The sequence below is a fragment of the Glossina fuscipes genome, unplaced genomic scaffold (genome assembly GCF_014805625.2).
Source record: "Glossina fuscipes isolate IAEA_lab_2018 unplaced genomic scaffold, Yale_Gfus_2 113, whole genome shotgun sequence".
NCBI classification, from domain to species: Eukaryota; Metazoa; Arthropoda; class Insecta; order Diptera; family Glossinidae; genus Glossina; species Glossina fuscipes.
The window spans coordinates 805756-825529 of NW_023998456.1; the positions used below are offsets into that span (position 1 = coordinate 805756).

At 35.4% G+C, this 19774-nt stretch overlaps 2 protein-coding genes across 7 annotated transcripts in view; one reads left to right on the top strand and one right to left on the bottom strand.

Moving 5' to 3' along the window:
* Positions 1 to 19774, top strand: part of LOC119639845 (high affinity cAMP-specific and IBMX-insensitive 3',5'-cyclic phosphodiesterase 8) — a 57075-nt gene that overhangs the window by 8647 nt on the left and 28654 nt on the right. For 2 of the 6 annotated variants that reach the window (XM_038037515.1, XM_038037518.1), the window contains exons 2-3: positions 12463 to 13152; positions 14101 to 14185. In XM_038037515.1, coding sequence (XP_037893443.1) covers positions 12868 to 13152; positions 14101 to 14185 — 370 coding nt within the window. In that variant the 5' untranslated portion in view covers positions 12463 to 12867. Of the gene's footprint in view, positions 1 to 2143; positions 2346 to 8621; positions 9509 to 11154; positions 11382 to 12462; positions 13153 to 14100; positions 14186 to 18688; positions 18774 to 19774 lie in introns of those variants that run through there. The other 4 variants (XM_038037516.1, XM_038037519.1, XM_038037517.1 and 1 more) reach the window with 4 other exon arrangements.
* LOC119639848 lies at positions 4336 to 5286 on the bottom strand. Its single transcript, XM_038037521.1, has 2 exons — positions 4661 to 5286; positions 4336 to 4593 (listed from the first exon to the last, which is right to left on the bottom strand). Exons 1-2 carry the CDS (start codon positions 5135 to 5137, stop codon positions 4537 to 4539), a joined length of 534 nt encoding a protein of 177 aa, XP_037893449.1. The 5' UTR covers positions 5138 to 5286; the 3' UTR covers positions 4336 to 4536.

Below are 19774 nucleotides of genomic sequence, written 5' to 3' on the forward strand. Positions count from 1 at the left end.
TTCTTCCAATACAATAATAATAGAAATGATTGCTACCCCCCCCAAATTAAAAGTTAGTAAAAATTGAGCATTACAAGCGAGGGCAATGCGTTTTCATTATATTTCAAAAAAAAAAAAAAAGTTTGCGACCGCCATTAACGGAATATTGATTTCACTTATATGTATGCAACGTTGTATATTCACTTAAAAAACCGAATTCTATATGCTTTTACTTTGTAATCGTTTGATACAGAGTGACGTCATATCAAGATCTCATTAATTGTACCTTTGGGCAATACAAATAAGGAGAATGAAAGTGCAAGCGATCGAGCCACTATTAATTAACATTAATAAGAGGAAAATCAAAGGTCCCTGAGATTTTACTACTTCTTATTTTGAATAAAAAGTGGGCACATCTTGTCTTTAGTTATACATTGTATAAACAGACATACGTAGATGCGGATGAGATTATAAGAGAATTGAAATAAAAAATAATCTCAGTCTTCTGAATCAAATACACTTAGCACACATTGCAATGAACAACGATCAACGATGTAGTAGGTTACACGCCATAATATGTATTAAATATTTTGCCTGGTCTTTAATACCTTGTTCGTAAGATATATATGCTTTTCTTTACTTTATATTGAGCTAAGAGTTTTTAAGTAAAAAGTTACATTCGATCTTAGCAGACATTTTTAATACTCACTACTTGCATGCTTTCCATTTTTGATTACAACATAGAAAATCAATTTACTGAATATATTTCGCAGATCTTTTCGCATATATCTAGTATAATTCATATTTTTATACAGCTTGGTCAGCCGTCGTAGAAATGATTTTTTTCTTTCGATGTGCAAAATTTTATTATAAAAGGTGCTTACGCTTATGCTATTCAAAAATTGCCTGACCGCTAGCTCTGTGAAGAAAAGAGAACTAGCGTTTACAGTGGCCGTGCGCATAAAAATTCATTTTACTAATACCATCTTAAGAATGGAAGCCCTTCCCGGACAGACAACAATTCACACATAGCACCCTATGTTAATCAGAAGGTGTAATGCCTGGTGATAACAACGGGGCACATTCCCAGTTGGCATTGCTAACATTTCCTGGCCAGCTTCTGTCACATGGAGCCGAACTTCGTTATGTCGGAAGCAAGATTGTATAGTGTATCATAAAAAATATAGTACAGATATTTTTTCAAGTCGCAGTCGTGGGTACACGACTAACAGAACGTAAGAACATAATGTGGCAAACATAGTTAAATCCATTCCGCTAAAATCTATATTCTTTATCAGATTTTTTTTTCTCCTATCAAAAACTTCATAATGGCGCATTGTTATCAATGTCTGTCTTAATGCGAGGCTTTGGAGGAACTTTCCCATGAGATCCAATGTGTTTCCTTCAAACTTTATGACTAGTCTATTGTATTCACTGCTGCTCTGCATTCTAAGCGGTTTCATGGAATTTTCCATTCAACCCAAATTTTTTAATATTTTGCAAATATTTTGATTGTTAGATGCTAATCATCATCTGAGTCTCTTGAAGCCATGCTAATGATAAAATACACAAAGTAACTTTATGCATCCTTCATGCCACTATATCTGCAGTTATAAGCACATAGAGATACATTTGTTAGTTTATTACCCATATCAAGCGATTGGTACAGTTTCTGTGTGGAACCTATCTTAAGTTTCTTAAGTTTCGTGTTAATGTTAAGATTCGCTTATTATTAAGGTTCGCATTCATTTTAAGAGAACTCCGAAATTTCCTCTTGTCTTGATGCTAAACTATAGCTCTATTAATTAATCCAGATGAGACGACCATGTGTCTTCTGCTCACTTAATTTCGGAAAAGCACCCAAAAGCATTTGTAATTTCCTATAACTTGTGGAGTGTTAAAGTCGAACAGGATCAACCATTAGATACCGTACGCCACGTTTCCGAGTACAGTAATTTACTTGTTTGGTACCAAAAATTACACATTATATTATTTTCGTTATTTTCGTGGAGGGTGCCCAAAACAACACGAGACTTAATCCAAGTTTAGCAATCTTAATTTGTTTCCTAAACGTTGTATTTATATTGTCCGGTTTGCAGCATAAAAAACTAGAAGTTACACTTTCTCTTCACATATGGACTTGCTTAAAAAGTAGTCCAAATTCCGTACTCTTAATTTTTTACTAAATTTTTTACTAAATCGTGAATAAATTTCCTTGATAAAACAACGGTTAGGCCTATTTACCTAAGAGTTTACATATCCCGAGAATCCTTATATGGTATCCAAAAACTGGACTTACGTGGCTCAAATTCAATACGGTTGATTTCCTTGCCAATTTACTATTGCGAAGGAGCTTTCATCATGAAGTATTGAAAACTATACCTAGGAATGGTTAATTTTTTCCATATAACAAATTTTCAAAAGAAGGATTTATGTGAGAAGTGATCGAAAAAATGCAGGTTAAACACAAGAAAACAAAACGAACGGACGAGGAGAAAAGCTTTGATTGATTCACAATTGATCAGAATAATAAAAAGTGGACCTATCTCAAGTCCTCTTGAGTATTGGATACATCCGCACAAACTTAATATACTTTTGCTCCACAAATGGTGTAGGGTAGCAAAAAGGATACTCTTCCAAATATTCACTTTTAATAAAATCCTGTTTTTTCGTCCTATCAATACTCATACGAAAAAAACCCAATATTAATGACGCTATGTTATTATGTAAAGTTATTTAATTTTCTTGTCTACTGGAATAATATTTTGCTTCTTTTTTTTTGTATTTTAATATGTATTCCCTAGTAGTACGAAATAGTGTAAAAAATTTTTATGTTCGGACAAGGGAGTGGGTTTAACAAGCGTTTACTTTTTGCCGGGCGACGAAACCCAATGTTCATTAGACTCACTGTAGGTCCTATTTACCTAACTTGCGCTTATCTAAATTTAAATTTTCTCATTATAACTATACCTACAATAAATTAGAACAACTAAGAACGTTATAGTCGTGCAGGGCCGACTATTAAATACCCTACACCACATTGCCTGACACACTTCTTATATTTATTACAGACCAAAAAAATTATATCTTGTTTCTATACGAAGGCATATTTTCCTTGTGCGCATGTTTGGGGAAGCGGGTCCAAAACGTAATCTAATTTGAGACAAGTTTAAGCCTTACATAGGGCAGGATCCAAAAATAGGCATAGAAGGCCCAAATTTTGTGGAATTCATTTCTGTGCATTTTTTTTGGCACTTATTAAAACTTATATTTTTCGGCTTTACAAAGGATCAATTTTTTGTGAAAATCGTTGTTAGGGTCGGATCCAAAAAATAGGCCGAGATGGTCCAAATTTGGCAAAGTTAATCCTTCTATGTTAAATTACTGTTATGATATAATTTTCATCATGAAGCATCGAAAATTATACCTTTTTCTCGTAAGAAATACAGTTTTGCCTATATGAGAGGGCGTTTAAAAATTGCCCCAGCCGGTCCAAACCTTTCGCACTAATTTAGAATGCCGAAATGCTACTACTTAGTCACTTTTGCAGAGAATTTTGGCAAACTGCAATTGTTTTCCACATAACAACTTTTGAGAGTAGGGCATTGAAAAAGTGGATTGACTCGAACCTTTTTTTAACAACGTTCGTCCTTGGGTCAAAGCACATCACTATGCCAAATTTCATCAAAATATCTCAAAAATTGCAACCTGTAGCTTGAACACATATGTACATGGATAGAGTTCGGCCACACAGGCGGACACACAGGCGGACAGACAGGATTAGATCAATTCAGATTATGATTCTGAATCGATTGGCATAATAAAAGGGGCGCCTATCTTAAGCCCTTCTGCGTGTTACATACGACTGCACTAAGTTAGTACACCCTGTACCACAAGTGACGTAGGGCGTAAAAACAAAGAGACGCAGTGCTTCAACTAAATTCGGTGATCAGAAATTGTATGCAGTTTGTAGGAACTCTAATGTGTACTGGATGGTACGAAATTAAAAAAAATATTTTTCTGAAGTTAAGGTGGTACGCCTTGAAACCGAATTCTTCTTAAGCACTGTTTACGGGGTAGATTTATGAGAACTGTTTAAGAAAGACAGTGTTAACGGACCAATCGAAATGCTGTTAGCGTAAAGTTTATGATCGTTAAATACCTTATTATATTCAACTTTCATCACTTTTCTTTCTCTCTCTCTCTGACCTGGGCTGAAAGAACTAAGGGTACTCGCATAATAACCTTAAAGTTTTTAATTCACTTGTCTCGTCATTCAAAATTTCCGGCACTTGCATTTCGATAAACCTAATATATCATACAAATTTAAACCTAGGTAAAGATAGGTCATACAAATTTTCTACAAGTACTCACACTGCGCACGTTGACGAAAATAAAAAACAAAACACTTTTTTCTCGTACTATATCCAGAAACTTACGGTATTTTTAGCCAGTTAAGTAAAAAATTTGCGGTACCACCTTGGATGATGACTGTGAATATAACAATTAAAGTAGTGGCGGTTAGCAAGGTTTAGCGGGCCTCTGCTAAAGTGTTTCTTATAGCCAAAGCAAACGACATTGCTCCTCGTAGCCCAAGTGGATGAATTGATCTATCTAAAATGAAATAGAAGTAATTAAATAAATTATAAATAAAAATAAGTGAGGGTAAATGCAAACTTACGTTTAGCATACAACCAACTTTCGTGTTTATGAGGCGGCGAGGCAGCGACCAGAAAGCTGCACTTTTAAAATGACGGTTTTTTGCTCCCAGTTTACCCCCGTCAGCTGCAAATTGATCATGAAGCAGATTTCTTCTGTGGCTTCTTCCGTCGGGACAGGAGCCTGCCTCCCTGAAGAAGGCAACCCGTGCTTGGAGGCGCTTGCCGATGTCCCGTTCCACCTTATGTTTCAGCCTCACGGACTTGTATATGATGCAGGCGGTACGAAACGCGTCGTATACTTCCGGCTTTGCAAACTCTGGTTCCAGATATTGGTGGGTTTCGCTGGGCAAGTCTCCTGCGTCATTTGCATCTTCAATTGTTTTGTTATGGAAAACTTTGTTGAATTTGATCATGGCGGCATAGAGTTCGTACCTCCGAACTTCTACCTCACTACCGATGATTCCTTGCTTAATTCTCATTTCCAACTTTGCTGACATAGCCGATGTGAAAAATTGGGCTGCTTCTGTGATATTTCTGGCTGTGGTAATTAGCAAGTTGGCGCCACTCCTCTTCCAATGCCCCCAGATGGCCGAGTTTTTCGGAGCCACTTTCGTTACAATCTTGGCGTCATATCTTTTGTTTAAGTCCTGAGTTTTCTTATTATTATTATTATTATTAATTTCGTCAGAGAAATAAATTCTAAGACTAAACTTCTTAAAAGCACTAGCATCTAAGGCTATCGGCTTTTATTAAAAAACTCTACCGCACTTGAGATTCGAACCCACGACCATTGACTTGCCTACTCGGCTACTCAGGCGGATTCAGTTTTCTTAAAGTTCAAGTATTTGTATTTGTTGCGAGCATCTGAGAATAAGCGTACAAAAATTTGCCGCCAACTGAAAATGATTCTCAATAATTCCAAACATGTGAGAATAAGCGTCCACCTTGTTTACAATTACATATTCTACCTGTTCACTTTTCGTACATACACACGTACATATGTGTACAAATGTGGTGCATAGCTCTGCTTTGCGAATGTTCAATGGGATTTGACGTCATATCAAGAAACTATTAACAGAATTTTCGCCCATGTAAATAATGAGAACGAGAGAGCAAAGATACAAACGGCTTGGAATAAACAGGGCTTAGTAATGTTATTGATAACGGATACGTAAAAAGTCCCTAGAATTCTCTTAATCTCAATTTTAAACAAAATGTTAGGATATGTATGCATGCATTTCGTTGTCTCTGATTGCAAATATAGGTGGTGTTAACTTTTCGTGCCATACGCATAGCTTGTTTTGTGTTTTTCAATTTCTATTCTTATTCAGTTTTGTCTGCTAAGACGCAGTTAAGAACTCAGAGAAGACTCTCTCTCTCTTTCTCTCTCTCTCTTCCGCTTTCTTACTTATTACTCATTCATTGTATATTTTTATTTGTATTTTTTTTAGTGTCATTACTATTATACCAACACAATCACAAGACGTGACATATGTCGCTGAACTAGTATAGCACCAATGCCGTTAACAAATATGCTCATTGAGTCCACACTTGTTGCTTTCTTACCACATACGATTTCTCTTTCACAAATTCAAAAATCTGAATGCGTGTTAATCAAAGAACTTACGTGCACATGCATGGAAATGGTGAAGCTTAATAAAAAACAAAGAAATAAATAAAAAAAAACTATAAAGATAAAGTAATAATTTTGTTATACCAGCGTATAGATATCAAACGTTAGCGCTTACGTATTATATATCAAAGTGTGTACACATGAGGGCAGGCAGGCAACCTTTTCGTAACTGATAATTTGCTTTAGTGTGCCTGCTTTGTTCATTTCAATAGCGATTTTGTAGCATTAAATAACGGTTTTATATCAAAATTTATTTTTCTAAACGAATTTTTACACTTTTTTGGTTAACAAAGTAACAAATATTATTTGCATAGCAATTTAACCCTTGACAGACCCAAGATATTTCCAATTTATTACATCCAAGCAACGAAGATAAACTGTGAACTAAACAAAAGAATACAAAAGAGTATCTGAATTTTATTCAGGTTACTAGGACAACTATTGGATCCTGATTCAAACTTTGGCCTTTTAACAAAGCACTTGTTTTTTTCTTTTTTATTTTGATAATCAACGATAACGTATGGTGACGTTCAAAAAGAAGAAAAGAAATAGAAAGAGATAGGGACACTACCTGTCGGCAAGTGTCATGTTTTCACCCAAAACGCCTACGTACGGTCGCTCCGAGACTTGAACTCGCGAACGACCAGCCCACATTGCGGAGAGTGTATGCTTGTTGTCACCTTAAAGTTGCATTTCTCGTTAACGCTTTATTATCTTTCACTCCTAGCACACTTGACAATCTAGCCTACCATTGTTTTCAATCATACAATAGCTTATGAGAAACATGATAGTCATACGCAAGCGTATGGATTACAGTCAAGATATCCCGAGCACAAGACATATTGTTGCTCCATCTTTAGAGATCACTGGTTAGTTAAGGATTAATTTCTTTGCACCGCCATCAGTAATTCGTTAGTGCTACTGCATACATCGAAATCCCCCTCGATCGCTGAGCAACAAGTTCGCGATTGAGACAAGGAAACAAGCAAAATTATATATGTTTCCGGTAAAGTCAATCATTATATATACAGACAGTCTTATCGCGTACATGTAGTAGTATGTGGAGCGTTATCCATGTCGTTTCAATCGACCAATGACATCTATTATTATGTGAGCAGAATTTTTAAACGACTTTAAATTGTCTCGACAAGTACTTCTATCTACATTTAGATTAATGTCAGCTGCAATTTTCTCAATTTTAGAAATTTTCCGTCTGATAGTACACTGACGGAACTCTGAGAGAAAAGAGTAGTTTTTTTATTTTTTGCAAAATTCGACTTTATTTACAAACACGGAGTCCTGTTTATCAAGAGTGATGCAATCCAAGGCCAATGATTAGCTACTATTTCGTTGTTTTTCTTTATAGAGCAATATAGGTGTCCAGGAATTCTTACAACATTTGCTACAAACAAGCAATCTACACTCCTTTGAGCTTGATTTCTCTCACTTTACGAGTGCCATAACATCACGGCAGTACTTTCGAACGGGAACCACTTATTGGCCCATGTTGACCATGCATACATTTGCCTGCTATGAGGAGTTTTAATGCCTGCTCGGCTTACTTTCAATGCTTAAAACTTCCCAGTTTGCAAGAATATTGAATATTGAGAAAACCCTGAAATGATTCTTTATGCATACGCAAGATTTTCAACTAGAAAAAGTTCATCAATCTATGACTTTATCTGTCTTTGTATTCAAATATCTTCACGCGATTGCTTGAAATTACTTCCGCTTACCATTTAGTTAGTTGAAATTTAAACTTTTAAGGCCAGCAATTTGTAGACAAAATTAATACTTTTTTATACGTTTTATGAATATGAAAATATGAATTTCCTTGTGTAGCACGAATACTCAATTTTCATATCATGCATTAATATTGAAAACAAACAACCGCGTCATTGTTTTCGAAAATTTTCAACAAAATTATAAATTCATTTGAAAGCCAAGGTCATGGTTACGAAGGCCTTTAACTGTGACAAATGACGTTAATAAACTTTACGAAAAATTTTATATTAAACAACAGACAATGTAACGTTCATTGCTAATTATGTATGTTTACCGTAACATTTTAATGACGGCGGACATTAATCACTTGGGTATGTTTATCATGCTTATCAAAGCTTAAATGTGAGGTCTTTAGGGCGCTGCGCTAAAGATGATAGTGCGAGAGCACCTCATGGATATTTGTAATCTACAAAGCAGATGTAGATTGGACGACACATACGTGTGCAAATCACTAGCCCAGAGATTTTTAACTAAACAAAGTGTTTATTGAACGACTGACTGACTGGTTGTATTTCAGTAATTTGTGTTTTTGTGTCCGGGAGCTTGCCTATGGACATCTGCATTAAACTAGAAACCGCACAAAGTTGACATTTAAGTTCTTGTCTGTTGAGTAAAAGAAGGGAAGCGTTCATGCGACTCCATCGATTTTGAGCGACTATGAAGCGGTATGGAATAATATAGTGAACAATGTGCTTATCGGTGACGAGTCTTAGATCTGCTACGGCATCAGCTGGACGTAATAGTATTGTGCGTTTCTCCAAGCAAATCCCTATGGTAAAATCACCATATCGCGGTTTTGCGGCACGGTGATGACGTTTGTCCAAATATTTGAAAACTTAACTAGAAAACATTAACAATACTGAAATACAGTGCACTACTCACCACGCTGTGCTCATCTGTTCCGTAAGGTTTCTAATTTGTAATTGTTCCACTTGATAATTTATTGATTGCTTCGATTCTTATGACGACGATACCTAAAGATAGGTGCTTATGAAGGCAAACTGGACGTCCTTTTGCCACGAAATTCAGATGGTTTGAGAGAACGCCGAAAGTAAGGAAGACGTTCGCGCTTAGTCCAAACCTAGTGCAGTGGTTTGGCAGAACGGATGTGGAGACGAATTATTACCTTTCTGACTGGCGACGGGTGCTTCCGGAAGTACTTGCACAGATTTTCTGTTGTGTCCGAATTGGATCGATATGGAGGAATTTGATTAGCACGCCATATTTCGCCGCAGAAGGTTCGAGCAAGGATGGCCCAAAGCGAGCCGGGAAATATCGTCAATAATATGATTGGCAGTACGAAAGTTGGGAGCGCTAGCAAAAATGTTCCGTTAGCTGCGCCACTTAATAAGATAGCGGAGGAGAGGAGAGAGGGGGTAATGGAAACTAGAAAGTAAAGCTACTAATCACCCAGCAGAAAAGCGAAATATTATCAATCAGCCTCCATGAGGTAATACCTAACACCGGTCTTTACGTTACATACATACTACTCTCATATGCATCACTGGTTGTTGTAACGCAGCGCTACATAATTTTCGCTTTTATTGTTCTCTACTTTAAAAACTCTACGCTTAAATTAGTGATCTTGCGTTTGACTCCGGGCAGAAACGTGATAAGGACAGTCTGTCAATTTTCTTGTCTCCCCAGCAACTTTATCTGTTCGCATTTATCGTAGTATTGTCTGTTTTTGATGTTTCCAGATTTATAGAAACGTGCACGAATGTCACTTTATTGTCATGATACGTGAAAAGCGATTTCCGCTATCGTCTCTGTATTCATACATTCCTAATGAGTTTACTATTTTGTAATATTTTTAATTATTTTTTTTTATTCTGAGAAAAAAAAAACAAAGGAGAAGGAGAATTTTGATAAGCAATTTCAGCTTACTGATGCCTACAAATGCTTAAGAGTAATTTCTGAAGAGAGAGTGGGAATGGAATACAACGAATTATTGAACGAATGCCAAAAGAAGGAATTGAAAATAAAATCGAAAATAGAATTTTATATGAAATGTTTTGTTTTAATGTCTGCCATAATTAAAAAGCACAAAAAAAAAGAATGCTAAGAGTTCTTCTTTGAATAGAAAAATAAATATGCGAATGTATTTGATTGAAGAAAAGCAATTTTAAAAATTTAACTTCATCATATATAAAGTATAGCCTTTATCGAGTATTAAATGCTCAGTACATAAACTTCACGCCTTACAGTGTATAAACAGCAATTCATGCTAATGATCGAAAGCAACTCTGAAAATATTTCTAATTTCATTTTATAAAAGTCTATGAATTTCCAATTTCAAGCAATACATAATGTGCCTCAAAATCGAAAGACATTGGGCGGAACCATGCAGTACTTTGGACAACTCACGTAAAAGATTTCGAAGAAAATACTTTTATTTTAACTAAATTTTACAAGCATAACGAAGTTCGCCATTGAGGGCTGACTGCCTAGCTAACATGGGGTGTGAGTGGCCATGACAGATCCAAACCTTTATGTAAACAATGGCAAGCGGAAAAATTTATAAAATCACCCGGCACGTCAAATAAGCAACGACTACTAAGAAAAAGCGTCTTACGTATTGCCATAATTACCTCAGGCAAGCATCTCTGATACCAATTCACGCAGATTCTGCGAGAATGAAACGTGCCGTCACATTCTACGTGCATGCGAAGCCATCTGCAGAATCAGAATCTAGATGTAAGCTGAATAGTTAATACCTTCAGACACTGTATGTCCCTCCGAAATAAAGAAGGTGACGCGATTCATAAGAATCCTAAAACTGAAAGGCTAAAGACATGGGCGAGTGCAATAGATCTTTTAGGTCGCAATACGGATTGGCCACACAACACGACCACTACGAAAGAAATGTTAAATACAATCAAATCATTGTTCATAACACGCCATGAGGTGATCATCAGCAAAAAATGTAATTAAAGTCACGTTCCGTTATCCATTGCAAGGCCTTTTCAAACTCTTTTGTTAAGTAATAGGCAATACCATATGCAATACAGTATTTCTCTCCAAATTTTCAAAATAACTAAAGAGAAATTTTTTAGATTTTGTTTTTATGAACAGAATATTTGTCTTCGTTAACAGAAAATATTCTCATTATGAATCTGCCACGCCTGTGCTTGGTGACTGGTTAAATGAATGGGCCAAGACTTCCTTCGAACAGCCGATATTATTCACATCTTATTTATATTTGACGAAAGCCTGAAAATATGCAAAATTTTTAGCTAACAGATTTGCCTAAAAGCAAGCAGTACTCTGTTAGAATTAAAATAATCTTATATTACACATTGTCATGGATGTTTTTTAAACGGGTACGTGAAAAGTTATTTCTGCCCAATAGAGTACTTACCGTAAGCTAGATATAAGCTAAATATAAGCTAGATATTTACGATACTTTTCATCTAACTTCCAAACAGAGTCCTTGAGTTTGAAACGAACTATTTGGAGGCCAAACGTTTATACCCCGCATGTCTTGTAGTATAAGGATGTACTAAGAATGTACCAGACGTGTAATACCCAGAAGGATATAGTAAAGACCCACATTTCATTACACTAATCGATGTAGACTGCCGTTTTGTCCGTACCTTATGTGTTCTTGTATTCAACCTGCCGGGCGCAATTTTGTGAAATATTTTGATGAAATTTGGTACACTAACCTTGGTCCAAGCACAAAAGCTTTTGCATATGTTTCAAATCCGCTCAGTCCTTTGCCTCAGTCCTACAACACCATGTTTTGAGAAGCCCTTATATGAATAAGTAGGAATTGGGGTGGTGTAAGGCGTTTATAGTGTTTTTACTTGTCTTGATTTATATTTTTTGTATTTAGAAGATCTTACATCTTCGTCTGGAAACATTGTCATCCTGAAAGAGCAAATCTAGATAAGTAAAGTTTTCGTAACTTTTTGCAAAGCTTTTTACCATGCCCTGCGGCTTTATTCCCACAAGTGTGCAAATGTATTCAACAAGAGTTTTCTTCAAGACCAAATTTTTCTAAAACAATCTAATTACTATTCTATTTCCCCCTATTTTAATGACATTAATTAATTTTATAGCGCTGACGGAATATTTTGAGAGCTAAGGAGAATTCTTAATTTTCCTAAGAAGAAAGCCCAACTCTTTGTCTCCGCCTCCTTATCTCTTTGCTTACCACTTCCATCACTTAGCATTTAAGACCAAAAGTTGAAAATGACGAAAAGACAGCGTATAACGCGGTACACTTGGTACAGTTACTTTAAAAGGAATGGTCTAGCATATAAAGCTATGTTTATATTATATAAATTATTTTTCAATGCTCTCTGCATTTATATATACATGTGTTATTGTCTCATATAAATTGCACGATGCATGATGACAGGTTCATTAATTTCATTTTCTTTGCATACGTCTTTACAGATAATGGAAGACAGCTGGATGATGAACGCGTAAAAGCACTATAAACAATAATTAAGAATATGTATAACAAATGCAATAAAAGTAAGCTTATTATGTGTGCATCAAAAGTGCAAGACACTGGCTGTGTAAATCACAATATTGTAAATGAAAGGCCGTCAACTGCGATATTTATTTTAATGAAACAAATTTTTAACAAATGAACAAGGCAACATCATCAACAACAACAACAATAATAATAATAATAATTTAAACATCACAACATATTACCTATTACGTAGATGAAACAAACATCTGTGCCATAATGCTGGTCATTAAAGCTCAAGTCAAAGATTAAGTTTCATTTGATAAGCTTACTAAATAAAAATACACTTAGCGAAGAAGACAAGTCGAAAATCATTTCACAATATGGGATGTTCTCCAAGTGCCGTGGCAAGGCCTAATGACGCTAACACTACGGCTATAACTGCCGATGAAACTATTGGGACTGGTCATGAAAAAAATGGCAATTTATTTTATTGCATCAAAATACGGAGATCACGTTTACGTCGATGTAGTTTGCAAAATGGTTGTGACACCAGCATACAAGTCGGTGGATTAGGAAGTGACAGAGCAGCTGCAAATGGAGAGGACTTGTGCAATCAAGCATTACTGAATCCAATGCAAACGAAAAATGAAGCCAACTATGAAAAGGTGAATTGAAACGTGATTAAAAAAATATGAATTGAATATTGTTTTTTTAGCAAAGGCACTCTGGTCTGACATGGTGATCGGGCACTAGTCGTCAAAGTAAACAATGTGTATTCTCATTATAGCTCTTTTAAGTTGCCATCAGTTTTGGTATTCTGAAGGAATAATCATAAGAAAACGCTCAAGTTCTATACCCATCGCAGTTATTCTAAAAGAGACTAAAAATAGCGAAAAAATTAAATTTTCATACCCTATAATATTGCGGGGGCCCAGCTGAATTTTTCTAATTTTAGAAGACAAGGTGTTGACAGTTTTTGTTATATAGGAGTGTGAGCGTTGTAAGCGTGTGCTTTGATCTGTTCGGGCGATTTGACTTACTTGACCTTTCAAGGTTGCCGCCAAATTTGAACTTTACAGCTTCGTTTCTATGACTGGAAAAATGTTTACAACAGACATTACACAGAAGGAGAGATAGACGGATGGAGAGACATACTCTAAATGATTGAGAATCTGATGCCGGCCAAGAATATACATACTTCATAGGAACTCTGAAGCGTCCTTCTAAACTCTGTTTAACACATTTTGACAAAATAAATATACCTCTCATCCTTCCGGTGATGGGTACAACAAGGTTGTTAAGCCTGGCATATCACATAGAAAGAAAATGCTTTGTGCCTTCTAACGGCTCAAATTGAGAAAGTATTGGAAGGTTAGGACGTTCAAATTTGATATGTTCCAAATTTTTGGAAATATAAGCACTTTTGAAAAGGGTGTCTTAGAAGTGGCATGTGCTTTCGACTCCATTCCTGTCAAAAGACAATATTATTATGTTGTCAATCTAACTTTGGGTGAAGAATTCAAGCAAAAGTATTCAATTAGATTAACTCCAAATTTTACTTTGATTATATTATTTGCATGCAATTTACTGTTACTGTTTATCTATTGTTTCAGATAAGCAGTAGAAAGAAAGATTCGATCGTCACTGTAGCGGCTTTCGGAAATTTTACTCATCGTGTTGTAAAGCGAGCAACAGGGGGTAAGTAGTTTCTGTTTTTATCAAGCCCGATATCGGTTTTATAAAGATTTTCATCAATATCAAGAATCTCACGTTAAGACAGATTCAGAATCCTCCATCATCCATTCATCGAAAGCTTTTTAAGAATCATTTTCGGTGGAAATTTAAAACGTATATGTAGTTTACTTACCTGTCTTCAAGAAATACAGGCGATTTAATTTTCTTATCCATTATCTATTCACATCAATAAACTGAAAGACCTTCTAGGTTTTATTGAACGTTGATAGAAGAAATTCGTTCACTCGTGTACTACTAAACAATTGTTGTTCGTGTGGTAAGACTGGTTTTTAAAAACCAGTTCTTCAGTTATCCAATCCTCATCATAGCAATAATGCATTGGTTTTACGAAATAGGTTCAGAAGCGGCTTTCCTTAATCGCACTACGATGGGATGGGGTTCTTACGAACACCGATTTCAACGCCTTACCCTCTCCCGACACATCTAGCCTAGTTTTGAGATTAAAATTCACCTTCAAATTGCTTGACGAATTCCCCAACCTTTTGCCGTCGATTTTCCGATTAAGTCCAATCCACGTAACCTTATTCCTAAACTCAAAATCCTGGTGTGCTATATATTATAAACATTTACAAATTACGCGTTCTTTTACTCAAGCCCTTAAACCGTAGACCACTTGTGGTACAAGTTTTAAATTTGGTCGGATGTACGTAACGCCTAGAAAGAATTAACCCCCTTTTACCTCTCTCTTTACTGTACCATTAGATTTAGAACTGTTTTCTGCTTCGACATAAGCTTGACTATCCATATATATATATATATATGTGTGTATAACGTACATGTCTCGATTTTTAAGACATTTTGATGAGAATTGGTGTTCCGCCCTAAAGGCAAACGCTACAAAAATTAATTGCAGCAGACCACTTTTACGATTACTCCTCGTATAAAGCCTTACTTGCAAGGCGTCATGATACAAAAAAGGCTCGCAGGCATCTTTGAACTGGTTGGGTCATGGTTTTGACGCTTAGAACTGCTAGAATCGTTCTGGCCAAAAATAAAGCAAAGCAAACCTTTATAATGCAAAAAGCTCTAACTTTTAACATCTCGAAGCAAAAAGCGGTCCAGAATTTGAGCAACATACATCTACTTTTCGTAACCCCACCTAATATCCATCTAATATATTCTAGCAAAGAGTAAGTCCTGATATGAAAACAAAGCGTAATTTTTAGTATTCTGTAACAAAATATTTATTAAGAAAATTAATTCTGATAAATTACGATTACGTTGTGGACCCCGTCCCTTATAAGGGTTCCGCGAAAGGTTTGTCTTTATATAAAAGCAAGGTGAAACTCTTGGGAGTTCATCACGAAAATAAATGAAAATTTTAGTATATGTACGGTGTATTAATAGTCGATTTTTCATTCCATTGATATATCTCATATGAATAGCCGATTTTTCATTCCGTTGGCATATCTCTTCGATGATTTCAAAACCACTGTCAGGCTTTTGCAGGTAGGCTGCGCTGTACATTTTCACTTTATAAGCGTGGAGGATTACTAGACATATATATATATCAATCGATTTAAGCAAGTCCGCCTGTCGTTCGACCGGCTGGCTGTTCTTCCGTCCGACTGTAAACTGAGAAAAGTTCTGTTTTTCAGAGGAAATTCAAAATTAGCTTTCGAACATTACTCAAAAACTATAGTAGATGAATCTAAAAACTTTGAACGCGCACTCTATGGAGAACGCTCTAGCACCTCTGCTCAATTACGTCATAATTAAATTTATTTAGGAGAACCTTTGTAATGCACCGAAACAAGCTTCAAAAATCCCTTAAAGTATAAAAAGTGCAGGTCAGTTTCAAATTCGGAATGCACCTAACTATGTCTGCTCGATCATCTGTCCGTCGGCGCAACCGCACACTTGCAAAAGAACGTGAGAAAGAGACAAGCTTTCGAAAGAACACACTTGTGACACGTCCGCACAGCTATACAGCAAAAATGATGTATTTTAATTTTTACCTAATTCGCCTGATCGGCCCAGAAGCCAAACCGACGCAACCAACAACTCAATAGTCGTGGGTTCAAATCTCAAGTTCTGCAGAATTTTCAGTAAAAGCGGTAGCCTTACAGCCTAGTGATTCAAGAGTTTAGTCTTGGAACTTATTTCTCTGGCTGAAATAATAATAATTGTAATAATTTAGTTTTTTAATTTCCTATTATTACCGCGTTACACCGTCTAGAAGACATCACATCCCCTTAGTGATTGAACGTTTAAAAAAATCAAACACTTCTCGACCACTGCATCTTTCTGACGAAATGAGAAACTCCCTGCTAAACGAACAACTGATCTGTTGTGGCTAAGTATGTGCTTTAAGCCTTTCCAGAGACGTAACATTAATTTTAAATTCTTAGTTCTCTTCGTCTTGTCACTTACCTTCCTCGAGATTGTTTTTTAGACTTTGAGTTAGTTAGAATGATTCTTTCTAATTTGAATTGAAGAAGTTGTTTATTACCTAATCGCTGCTTTTTTGCAGTGTAACACGAAATTCGATCTTAGACAGAAGCGATTTAACATATGTTATTGAATCTTTTATATCTACCCCTTGAAGGCATAAAACGGTTGTTGTTGACAGAGGAAGAAACCTTTTTCTAAAACTTCGCCTGCAAGAGGTCCTTTGCATAACTTCAAATTTATATAAATTATGTTATAGATTAATTTATGGCTGCTTAGGCTTAACATTAATAGATTCACGAAATGGTGTATTTTTCTTCTTTGTCAAGGTTATGAAAGATAACAGCTGTTTTTTTTTTTTGCAGATTTAGGTTACGAATTAAGGTAGACAGGCACCTGCACATAAAACTCTAGTATTCCTGATAAAAATATACGAGTATGTGTAAATGTGTTTTGTTTCTACCATAAACTGATTACAAGAATAGAGCGGACGTGCCGAAGCACATGTAAGAATATATGTGTACTTATGTATGCGTACAAAGATTAATGTAAGCCGCATACATTAGATTCTTGCACATACCACCTATAAATAAGGAACAAATTTCATTTCCAACATTCAGAATAATCTAGCGACTTTATAAATTTCTGTATATTCCTTAGCAGCGCGGGATTCTAAATGAATTGGGTAAGGGGAAGAGCTAAGAAAGTAAGTTGGAAGAAAAGCAGAAATATATAAGTGAGCTTTTGTTGACGCATTATCAACAACTGACATGACATATATCGATCTGAAATGTACAGCGAGTACGATGACTTTGCCTTATCGATCCGCCTACAGTTAGTGGAATATTTGCGACCTTTCTTCTTTGTTTTCTTTTGCGTCTCTCACCTAGCGACCTTGTTAGGCCAAGGTAGGCAGCTTATTTAAGAGAACGATTTAAAATTTTGGGTTAGGTATGGATTTGTTTCGTAAGACTTTCACACAAGTTTAAAAATCATGGATATATGTATACAGTGATTTTTCGAGTTAGGATTTCACGGCCGTATTGACTCTTCGATAAATTTACCAAAGACAAGAACTCTTGCAACTTGTATGGGAAATAATAGCCACGCAGGCGTGGTCCTTAGTCGTCAGGTGCCAGTCGTATGACCTTGTTGCTAAGAATTCTTGTTTAGAAATAGACACATATGCTTCGCTGCTTTTCAATTATCTCCGTTGTCTCTAAAACTTTGGAGACGATCTTTAGCCCATAGTCATTGCATATGATAATCTTCTGGCTTGAGAGGTGCAAAACATTTGTTGTTGATCATGTTCGAAGATTTGTGTATATATTTGTATTTTGGTTTTGGAACTAAGCCGTCTCCTTAGATTGATAATAGCTTTAGCTTTAGTTAACTCTCTCAATTCGATGTTTTTAAGTGCGTTCTTACTCTGGTTTTTGTTTTGAAAATTTACTAAAAATGGAAATGAAAAATAATGTTCTGTGTTATTGGGTATACAAAGTTTGTGCCATGCCTCAGTTAATTAACACTTATTGAACGGCAAAATTTATTATCGATAGTTAAAGCGATTAAAGCGATTGCTTTGGCATATTGCAACAAGCGGAAATGAAACGTGGGGAACGTAAATATATGAAAAAGGAAAGAAATTAATTCAATTATCTAATAAATAAGAGTAGAATTAAACTCTATTATCTTCTGTGAAATTTCGCACAATTGTACAAAATTTTCCTTCATATAGATATGTATAAATATTTACAACTTTACTCCTCCATTGTGCACGCAACTGCTAAATTAACCACTACTTTATGTTCAGCACGTCAAACTTGATTTGTTTAGATAAGTTTGCTTGGTGCGTTTAGTTGCCTTAGTTGCCCTCATTTATTTAACGTGATCAGTTATTTAAACGGTCGACTCTCAAACGAAAGTGCTTTATTTATTTATTTATTTATTTATTTTTTCTTCTTTTATAATAATTTTTATTTCATTTTGTTTATCTAATTTTGCGATACAAATTAATCTGTAAAATAACGTAAATGAACTTTCGTACGTGCTAATATCATTATTATTATGCTGAGTTGAATTGTTTCAAGTGTTCGCATTAAATTATTCGAAAAGTTAAATTTTCTACCTTTATATGCATGTATGTACGCATTCAAAGAGCATGACTATCAACTTCAACGGCTAATTTGTTATTGAAAATGCATTTTAAACCCGCTCCTTTTTCATACGTTCTTACGACGATCGACTCGTGAACATGAAAACAACTGTTAAAAGAGCACATTTGGTTTGACGTTAAACTTAAAGTCCATTTGAAAATGGATTTCATTAAAATCATAACCGATAATTAAACGAACGAAATCAAAAATCGATTCAGTTAAGAAATCGAATTTAGAAGAAAATGAAATTAAAATAATGCAAAATCTCATATTAAATACACATTCGCAAACATATATGTATGTATACGTAAGAGCGGGCGCCCCCTCTTTACACACACACGTACCTGCATACATGATATAACAAAAAAACGTGTTTTTTATTATCTGTAAATAAACTAATATTTCTTTTGGTTTTTTTTTTTTTTTTGTTTTTTTTTTGTTTTACGAAAATGAGACGTTAGTTAAAATACGAATATATATGAATATGAAAATATTGTTCGATTGAAAAGCTGTATCTGATAAAATGCATTGGCTTTTAATTATGTTTGCTTTTAGAGGCAAAATAAACATAAATTGCAAGCAATGTCTGGCCGAGTGGCATTGGCTTTAGTACGATCTTTTAACGTTGTCCAATGATTGTGGAGCGATCAGAAATTTGGCTTTAGTATTTATTGTTGTTGGGCCCATTGAAGTGCCCGAAGAGATGGGCATCTAAAATTTCGTTATGGCCTTAATAGGTTTGACCTTCTCCATCGTGGAGGAAAACGGCAAATTCCGTCTCTGCAGGTTTTATCCACATGTTCCATCAGCACTGCGTACGATGTTTGAAGATATTATGACATTACAACTAATTTGTTGCAATTTTTGCAAAATATGTTATATTTCCACGACATTTTTGCTTTAGTTAGTTTTTTTTTTTTTTTGTTAACGGCTACCCACATACTTGGGAACATGCTGATGAAGGATTGTATGTAGGGAGAGAGAA